The following is a 10,519-nucleotide window of genomic DNA, read 5'->3' on the forward strand; positions in this document are numbered from 1 at the left end:
GTGGTGAAAAAGTTGGTAAAAGGAGAAGGTTACGGTTAAGGCTGTAGATTAAAGAGAAACGAAGGATGGAAGCCTTTTCGAAAATACAGCGCCGTTTGTCCCGCGTAATTACCTGACAGAAGTCCCCTGTGTCCTGCAACTATGTGCATTTAATGTGATCGTTTAACCTCCCCGCTGTCTCGAGTAAATCCCAACTATTACTCTGAATTTATGGCAGATCGTGGTAATTAATAGAGCCGCGATAAAGCCAGCAGGGTCGGCTGAGAGCCGCACAGGAAGAGCTATCTCACACTTCTGATACTGGGCTCGGGCCTGCATGGCAGGATGCAGACGTGTCACCGGCAACTTCCATATGCATGAGTGCTGCTCTACTGGGTGTTCAAAGTGTCGCGACCGACTTATCCAGAAACGAGAGGCAGAGCAATAAACGCGTAAACGATCCTTCGGACTATAGTGCACGCTTGGGTGCACTTCAGGGGACCTCGCACGATCGTCAAACAAAATCTTTAACACCTTACTAACTGCTATAGCTGACCTTAGTTTTAGCGAAATAATTGATTACAGAAGAAATAACCGGTTAATGGAGTAATTATCTTATGGTGCAAGGTCCTCGCACTGCTATATAGCTGAATTCAGTTTTAACGAAATAATCGATTTAACAGGTTAATAGAGTAATTATCTTATGGCGCAAGGTGTTGCGCTAATATCTATTTTTTATTTTTTAACGCTCAGGGTCACCGACGGGCGAACCATCAGTATTCTACGGTTAAAATAAGCACCCTGATGCGGCGTGAAATTTGATAGGTGGTTTTTGCCGTGGAAAACATTGTGTTTCGTGTCGGACACGGATGAATTTTAACGATCCGCCAGCAGCCATCGTCGGCAAGCTCGATTTGTCCTCGATTCACGGTCGACTAAATAGACGTCGCTGCCGGTGGACCAAGGAAATAATTCACGTCGTGTCGTCGCGTGAACGGCTTCACCGTGAAGATATTATTGCCTTCGCGGAATTATGCTATGTCCGACGTTATTACCACGACCACTGGTGTGCCTCGTCATCGTGTACGTTACGAGCAAACAGTTCGCCGACTCGCTTTACGACATCAATAATCGAGCACCGTCTTCCCGATCCGCAACGAAAACTCGACTCGCTAACTTCCTCCTCTCGAGACGAGCTTCCTTCCGCGCTTGTAGAGACACTGGCCGAAAGAAAACCGCGCCAACTGGTTCCCGTTGGACAAGAAACTGGCGTGCCCGTTCGAAAACCGGGATACCAAGTATCGAAACTTTGGAAAGTTGACGGTAACTTGTGCCTTTTTACGGCGCTACTGGATGGATCGCTTCTCGTTCCGACAAAACACTCTGTTTTCAACAGATGTTGCCACGTGTCTATTCGCGATAGATTTTCTATGAAATATTTATTTGCCATATAAATTTCTAAAATGTTAATTCAGCTGACGGCTGACCCAGTCGTCAACTCCCACGCTCCGTACCCTCGAAAGTTAACATCGAAAATTCATGGCACTGAAACCGCGTTAATACGGTCGACGTAGCTGCGACCGCTAATTTAAAAATGTGGCCGATCGTTCCGTTAGAGAAGTCGAGGTGGAACATGGGAGAGAGTAAAAAGAGAAAAAAGAAAGAAAATCTGCCGTTTCGTTGCACGGTGTCCCGACGAAACGGCAATGGAAACGGAGAGAATAATCGTTGCATACCGGCCGCGCGAAACGAAATAAAGGACGAAACACGTTTTTACCTCGCGGACCATCCGAAACGTGACGGCGAACAATGTTTTGGTATAATTATTCGTCCGTGTGACGGCCGGGTAATATGATTCGGCCTGGATAGCTTTTTCTGTCGCGATCCACGTGGACAGCCTGAAATTTTGATCGCCCGACTGTGCTTCGATTTTTCGTTCGTTTGTTCATCCAACGGACAGCGGTATTGCCTCGAAATACGTCTGATCAATATTCGATGGAGAAATAAGTTTTTATTCCCGAATGAGGCTTATTGAATGCACAGAAGTTAATCAATCTCGTTAAGAACGAAAAAGGTAATCAACGGTGTATCGAATTTAATGCGTTATCTACATTTTTGCACGGCACGTCGGCACGTTTCAAACGAATTTGGAAAACCTATTAACGCTACCCCTTACTCAATTCTCACGTTCGCGGTGGCGAAAGTGTAATTCGAAAAACTCGTGACCTACGAACGGCATACTGTTAGTTAATTACACGCTCGTTAAAATTATCGATACCGATAACGAGGCACGACGTGCTCCCCGCGGGCTGCGGTACCACCGGTCTGAGTAATTGTGGTTCTATCTGTGTAATTAATATTCGGCTCAGCGTGCGCGATTAACTAACGTTTTATTGTGCCGCGAATTATTGCGCGCTCGTTTTACTTACGCCGAGGGATCGACCCTTAATCACTACCCCCCTATGCCAAATTTTCACGTTGTCCATAAAAAATAAAGACTTTCGCAACAGGCGGGAATAAAAAACGAGCGAATTTTCAGCCGTAGAGCGTATTAGGGTTAACGGGACGATCGGAGCGGAGAAAAGTGCCATTGTAGCATAGATACGAGTTACGCGTATACCGGTACTCGTTATTTGGTACGCGATAAGGGTAGCAAGCACCGGAGGCCATTATCTAAACCGTAGGAGCTCATGAAAAGTATATTATGCGCTGTCAACATTGTCGTCGGCCTTATATGGTCGTCGCTTGAAAGGATGCCAAGGAGATCGTCTGGCGGTCACCGCACGGCGGACCGGCTCGCTGAATGACTCGACGAAATGGCCTTTTCTGGATCGCGAAACGATACCAGCGGGCTTAACAGTCGTTTAATCCGGTAGTCGGTCGACGAAAGTGCTAGTCATCCGATTGTAGGCTCGGGCGAAAGATAAAAGGTGCCAAATCTTTTGTTTCCAGCTTCGTCTGGAGAGAGATAGGGAACGACTAGGAGGACGGATCGTGTCCCACAAAAGGGAGCACCCACTCGTGTTTCTCTTCGAACTGCTCCCTTGGACTGTTCCACGAATCTGAAGTTTCCGACGGCTACGGAAGCCGTTGTACATACAAGGGCGGACACGAGAGGATGGGTAAGAAAGGAACGAGAGGAGAAAGGGCGTAGAATGGCAGAAAGGGGCAGCCGAGGCTGTGTTCATAGGGTTCGCGTATCTGCTTCGCGAATCTTCCTGACACCGGAACCCTCGTGAATATTTCAGCGATAAACGGATATACATATATTAGCTGTGTAATGAGAAGGGAAAGTTGCCGGTCGGACGAGAAATGGCGGATCGAGAAGAGGTGGCAGGAGCATAGAAGAATACCCTAAATGATTCATGAAGGAAAATTAAATGGCGCTTTAAACAGGTCTTCTTGCTAGCACGGTTTTCGTTCACCTCGCCTCTTCCTTCCTCTCTATCCCATTCTTCCTGCAGCCTGGAACCACCCCGGAATCGATTACCAACTCCCGCCGTTCCGTCTTCCTCGCTCCCTGTCTGTCTGTCGGTTCCGTCCGCTTGCCTGTCTGTCTGTTTTATTGTCTCCTGCCTTTCACCGAGACATCCCTAACTTTCGCCGTTGCATTCCGTGCACACGATCCTGAGGGGGGCTTCATCAAGATCCCTCTCACCTGTTGTGAGACTCGGCTCGCCTCGTTTCACGTCGTTCTTCCCATTGAAAATAGAAAATCCAACGGCGCGAGCCGACAACGAGCCGGTCGAATTAACTGGGAACTTCGACGACGGTATTTCACCGTCGCGTTTTAAACGAGACCGCCTTCTTAAGCCGCCATGAATCGCGTTGCATTTAGAACGGGCACGTTGGCGAATAAATTTCCCGGCCATTTAGTTTGACGCACGATGAAAAGAAAGTGGTTACCTCAAGTTTGACACGGCGAGGAAAGTGAGCATTATTCGAACCCTTTTTCCCCCTCGCCGTTTCTTTCGCGATTACGTATGCTATGGTTAAGCAGTGAGCAGTTTGCACACGAGAATACCTCTTACAAAGCTTTGTGGCCTGAAAAATTACGCGAGATCTTGAAACGAAACGAGATGTAAAATAGATTCTTGAGACTCGACTTTCGAGACGAGGAATTAAACCGGAAAGTAAGAGAGATCTAGTTTAATTACCGGACCGCGTATATTTTATGCAATTATTTCTCAGCCAACGTGTTCGTTTCCTTCTCTGTCAGACTGACCTAATTGTACCTTAAATTCTATAATGGATTCCGACGAGTTGATTCCATGAACGAACGATTTTACCAGCCGGATCGACCGCAGCCGATGACACGGGCTTCGTTCACGGCAACACCGGGTCTTCCCTCGAAAACCACAATCGTCTTGGGAAACCCGGTCGAAAAGCTGGTTCACACCCTACCATCGATGTAATCGCTTCCCATTGTTCTTCCGGCTGATTTGGCGCGCGCGACGTTCGACACCGAAGCCGCAATCTTCGCGCGGAGAAAAGAGGCGAGGGATGAAAAGAAAGGGTTGCCTGGATTGACAGCACAATACCGTTAATCCTCATTCGTTTCGAAGTCGCGTCAGCCGAAACCGTGGTATCCCGCGACGAAGATTAAAAAGTTTTTGTCGAACGCGAAAAAATCACAGAGGAAGGACAGAAAAAGGCTATCGTATGCCTGTAAACTTTCCTCGTTGTATAAAAATAATATCCAGTTACTGAATTTAAATATTTTCCTCCAATTCAAGGTCCAGTTCAAGAGAAACTTTCCAAGACAAAGATTCTCCTATTTGCCCTTAACTGATATCCTCAAGAAAATAGCTTCTACCTTCGACGAACGGTTTAATATCGTAACGCTGCAAGATTATTTGCATTCGTTGCGGAAAAGGCGGGGAAGCAAGTCTTGCGAGATGATTTATCAATTTGCTCTGCTTCAACTTCCTGTATTCTTTCGCATAAAACAACGTCCGAAGTTATTAGCAATTCGAATATCAATCCCGGCAACACGAGAGCAGCTTGGCAGTTAGCGGTATCGCGGAAATATTGGCGCGATATAGAGACGAAGATAAATCGCGGGGGTAGAGCGATAGAGGCAGTCGGAACGGAGAGAATAAAGCTCGAGAAAGGATCGATATATAGGAAGAAGAATAAAAAAAATGAAAAAGAAAAATAGCCTGGGTATCATTGTTATCCGTCTCTCGTTCGATTCCATATTACCCAATGATTGCCCTTCACTAGTAGTACGTCATTTCAGTCTATGACAGAGCTATCGGAAACTGTTTCGTATTGGACGTTAACGACATTCCTCACCATTGTCCATCTATAATTACGGATAATGTTATCGAGGGAACCGAGCTTGAACTCAAGATGAGCATTGTTGCGTCGCGAATACGATCCACCATTCTGGCCGGATTTAATTTGTTCCCACTGAATGGAAGCCGTCGTGAAGTAGATTCGATTTGGGAAACGAACACAACGTAGCCGGCGTTGCTTCCAGTCGAAGGATCGCGCAAACGGGAACTTTAAAATCAATCCGTGATTGAAAGATCGTAGGTACGAGCCAGACGTAGCTTTCCGCGCGGCTACATCCGACCAAAGGGGTAGAGATCATTCGATATTCAACGCGTCCAACGAACCCGGGGGCCCCGCGTCTAATTGCAAAGTTGGCGAAAACAAGAAGTATCTGGCAAACACGGAACGAGTAAATACAGTAGAGGGTTCGTTTGTTTAAGAGGCGAAGGAGTGGTGCCATCTCTGATTCTACGGCATAATGGACGATCCCGAGGCAAGAAAGCGCGAAGGGGTGCGAAGGGGTGCGAAGATAGAAGGGGATAGGAGAAGAAACAACCGAAGGTAGAAAAGTGTTCCCTCCTGAAGAGTGGAAAAGAAAAAAAAAAAGGAACTCTTGTTTGCAGGTCATTATAGCATGTCAAAGGTGGAAAAAGATTTCGCTGTTACTTTTTTCCTTTTTTTTTCTTTGCCTAGTTAGTCAAGTTTTCGCTAATAAAACGAAGCTCGTTGGGGGGATATGTTCTGAAATGAAGCATCACCGGGTATCATCTACTCTGCTCCGAGTAGTTTCGTCCCCTCTCGCTAATTAACGTTTACCGTGCGAACTGACTGCTTCCGTATTTCTTCTCTCAAAACGCTACTGCGAATAGCGTCTTGAAACAGTCTAACCGCGATCAATTGTAAATTCGACGATTCTCGTTGAAAACCAAAAACCGAACACGCGTTTCACTTTACCGTAATGTTCCAGATTTAATCCCGTTTTTGAGACATTAATTCTTGATCGTACGCCCGATTAAACCGGCAATGGAAATAGTGGGGAAACTTGATTAAATTTTTTTTTCCTCTTCGCCGCTGGATGGATATTAAAGCTGGGAGGAAGTTCATAAATCTGGACAAATAGAATTTGCCCCCCGTCCGGTTCTTGCTTCCGATCTCCTTTTTGTTTACGGAGAAATATTAACGCGAGTTAGCTTTTACCCGGTACTTTCGCGAACGACCGAGCATTCTTTGATTAGCGATTCCGATTGCAACGCGGGATCAGTGCGCTTCGAATTGGATATGCCGTAAACCAATCATGAATTTATGATGCTTCATCCGTCGCGAAACGCGTACGAATCACCGCAAATATTTCCCCCCCCCTTCTCGCGATGTGTTCTGTTATCGCGCTAATCTACCCGCGGTTCTAACCATCGGGATTCCTGCCTCGTCACTGAAATTAACATTTTAATTAAGGACACGCTGCGGCAAACACGCCGGCCACCCATGTGACTCAGCACCCGTCAGCGATTTCGCAAGGCGCCGGAAAAAATGGAAGAATGACGACGGAGCGATGTCGAGAGGTGATTGAACTAATCAGACGCGACCACGTTCATGAATAAAGGCCACGTTTTAATTACTCCACATTACGGTGGAGATTTGCTTAAATTAAGATGTTGGTTAAAATTATTCGATGATTTCGTTCGTGCACTCGTGCGATAATGTCCCAATATTCGTGGACGTCAATGTACCACCTTGAACTTCGAACATCGCGTTACGTGAACGATTGTAATTCAAAGGCTGGTCGAGTAATTCGTTTCACGATAATCACAAAGCGCGAAGAGGAAAAAAAACGAGCTAATTACGCAAGGTTTCGCGAATGAGGAAAGACAGAGGAATCGTTAATTACACCGGGAGGTCGGTATGTGTTTTGCTTTGCTCTGGCTAAGGGAATCATTCTGTAATTATGACAAAGAGAATACGCAACCAGCGTTGTTTCGATCGGCGTTACTCAAAGCATGCCTCTTTGGCCTCGGCCGTGTGCGTGGTTTTTGATCGGTTAATTAATAGAATCCGTTGGCGAACGCACACCGCAACGAGCCTCGCAACAATTGATAACAAACGAGAGCCCCTCCGTAGTCGTTGTTCCACGTAAACAGCCTTTTGTTCCCGTTTATTAAAACGGCCTGCTATGGGATTTATTCCGAGATTTCGCGTGACAACGATCCTCCATAAGATGTGAAATGCACGTCGAGTATCGGTGCGCGTTACATAAACTATTGACAAAAACGTCATTGGCATGCAGAATGCCGAGTACACTTGGTATTATGCATTCTTTAGTAACAACTCACCGGTTCTGTTTTTTTTTAAACCTCGTTCGGGTAATTTCTGCAAATTTAACGCCTTGATTGCCGTAATGAAACGGGACGTACATAATTGATAAAGAATTTTCCAATCGACACCCGTTACGTTAATGGCGAATTAAGTAACCGATAAAATTACGTGAATGCAGGTTGCAATAAAACTGTCAACTTTGCACATGGGCAACTTTCCATTTGTGTAACGGAACAAAGTCGCGATTAAGCTTGATGTACTGCTATTTATATATCAGTAAACTCTAATCTAATAGCGTGCAAATATATCTTAAGACGATTCAGCGCATAAACTAACAACGTTATCGGCTAAACATGATAGAATTCCGTGTACATATAATCTTCTGTGCAAAGAAAAGCGAGCATTATTTCAGGATTATTAACGGCCTGTAAATTCGCGTCGCAGTGTTCTCTGCTTTCTCTGCTTTCACTGCTAATCCACGATATACCAGCCGCCTCGTAAACGTACATTAAAGTATCAGAAGGATACACGCAGAATAAGTAACAAACAAATATTATACAATCAAGGCAAATAAATTCTTTTTATTTCTTAATTATGAATAATCGCAGATGCGAAACTGTATATTGAGCGTGCTGAATCATCAAATGGCGTGTGATATTTACTGCGAACGTGGTGTGTTATTAAATACTCTGTAATTTACTACTATCCTTCACTGAAAATGATGAAACGATGTTTTCTTCGAGGCTAAGTCCTTCGAATATCAACACCCCTTATAATTTACTTGCTACGATGCAAATCGTACCGAATAAGAAATAAATGCAATCCGAACCGTCGTTCTTTATTCGAAATGTCCATCTTAAGTTTGAGTGAACATTCAAACGAAACTTTGGTCGACGATCCTATTGTTTTTAAGCGAGAATCCTGATTATCAGTGTCGCGTTATCGCGAGTCCCGCATCGAGATAACTTTCTCCATGACATTGCCGCGAAGGAATAGAATGAAATTCAATAATTGTACTATCGCTGCGAACGAATTATCTAGCCGTGTTTTCTTGACGTGCCGTTCCATTAGAAACGGCGAACGGCTCGTTAAGAAAGTTTTCGTTTCCGCGACGAGCACTCGAGTTGCATTCGATTGTCTGTTGCCTGTGGCCATTCTTCTGAATGAACTTTGCGCCATTCATTCGCACCTTTAGCATCCTGAACGGGGTACTTCATGCCAGAGTAAATATTGGTCATAGCGTCGCTCGTTTCTATATAACCAATCCTACACTTTATCGCGCGTTCGCCAGGTAACTCTATTTTATTAAAAGTTGTATTCTTGCGGGCATACTAGCCAGGTGTCAAAATAAAAAAAAATTTCATTACTTCCTGCCTGTGTACGTACAGCGTTCCAAAGAATGATGACTTTATTCCGTGCTAACAATACAAATGTATGATACTTTTATCTGTTATAAAAGTTGGATAGTGACTAAGACCCAAGGTGGACCTTAACCCTGTCTATCTTTTATTTCAATGATGGAATCTTAAGTGTTTTAAATAATCAGAATGACATTAGCGAAACTTGAAAACATTTAGATAACAAAGTAATATCATAGTCATTATGTTTCTTATACTAAATCCCTTCTATGGTATATAGAATTAACTTAAATTTGGCGCCAATTCTACATTCTATATCTCCTATCAGTTCTACACCAAAAGATCAGTGTTACCAATCACCATTTTAAAAATAATGAGTAATTCAATGGATTAGTAGAGTATGATCTAGGAAAGTGTTATGAAACGATCTATAACGAATCCAAGAGCACGACACTACCGACTGACCTCCGCATTGATCACGGGGACTCGACGAGAACGGCGCGGGTGATCGTATGTTAAAACGAGAAGGGAAGTGGATCGTTGAAAGAAGGGGTTATCACGTGCTCACGTTTGCGCTCGATCTAAAGCGAGACACGCATGCGCTTTGCCTTATAAAGTCGGCTATGTTACGTCCGCTCGTTGTGGAGCAGCCAGAAAATTTCTTTCGTTCCAATCGCGTTTTCGTCGACTTGCAACGCGTTTCGTCATTGTTTCTCGGTTACGATACTCTCGAGCAATAATGAGACAAACAGCACAGTGGAAATCGCGAATAAAACGAAAGAAATCGTACGTAATTAGTGGTCGAGAAATGGGTATCACTAGGATTGGGTACAGTTAGAAAGACTTACGGTTTGTCCGGCTGCGATTTCCGCGCCATCATCTCGGCTTTCTGGATTTCCTCGGCCCTGGTTACACTTTTCGTCCTCCTTAACCTCACCCTCGTATCGCTTTCATGTTCCGCCGTCATGTCGTTCTGTCGAGAAGAGACGAGTGGCACGCGCACTGTATACCGTCCCACGCACACCAGCACACAAACACACCGACAAACACGAACGACACGCTAGCCACCGAGCCGGTACTCGGTTCGCGGTCGCGCGAACAGTAAAAAAGAAACGGAGTCGCGCGAAAGAATCGAAGAACCAGATTGATCGTAACGAGACTTTTACTTTCTATCAAGGCTCGTTGCGCGATAACGATTTACCGATAGTCCAGCAATGCCAACGATTCGTTTCAGCTCGTGTGAAACTCGCGTCCCGACTGATGTAACCTCTAACCGTTGGTATTACCTCGCTCGTACACGCGACCGTGTTTACAGACGGAGAGTCGCGATGATACTACCGGTTTCCATCGGTCCCTGGCTCTACAGGCCGTGCTTGTATTTATCTTCGAATTTCTTTGAGATAACAACATCGTTGCGCGACGTGATTTCACATGGAACCCGCTTTGAGCGCGCCTCGACTTTGACTATTTTCGGCATAGAGGGCGTGATTGTTTTACTTTCTTTTCGCGGGTTATGCAAACACGCGTTTAGCAACGCTTTGAAATGTAACTTATTCTTAGAATACTATTTTCTTAATTGGTCTTGACTAGTG

At 45.0% G+C, this 10,519-nt stretch overlaps 1 protein-coding gene across 1 annotated transcript in view; it reads right to left on the reverse strand.

Moving 5' to 3' along the window:
- The window catches only part of mdy (diacylglycerol O-acyltransferase), a 76,640-nt gene extending 66,389 nt beyond the window's left edge, over positions 1 to 10,251 (reverse strand). The window contains exon 1 of the mRNA XM_034322629.2: positions 9,776 to 10,251. Within this exon, the coding sequence (XP_034178520.1) occupies positions 9,776 to 9,894 (119 nt within the window). The 5' untranslated portion in view covers positions 9,895 to 10,251. The remainder of the gene's footprint in view (positions 1 to 9,775) is intronic.
- Between the last annotated feature and the right edge of the window lie 268 nt (positions 10,252 to 10,519).

This window comes from Osmia lignaria, chromosome 4 (assembly GCF_051020975.1).
Source record: "Osmia lignaria lignaria isolate PbOS001 chromosome 4, iyOsmLign1, whole genome shotgun sequence".
Taxonomy (NCBI): domain Eukaryota; kingdom Metazoa; phylum Arthropoda; class Insecta; order Hymenoptera; family Megachilidae; genus Osmia; species Osmia lignaria.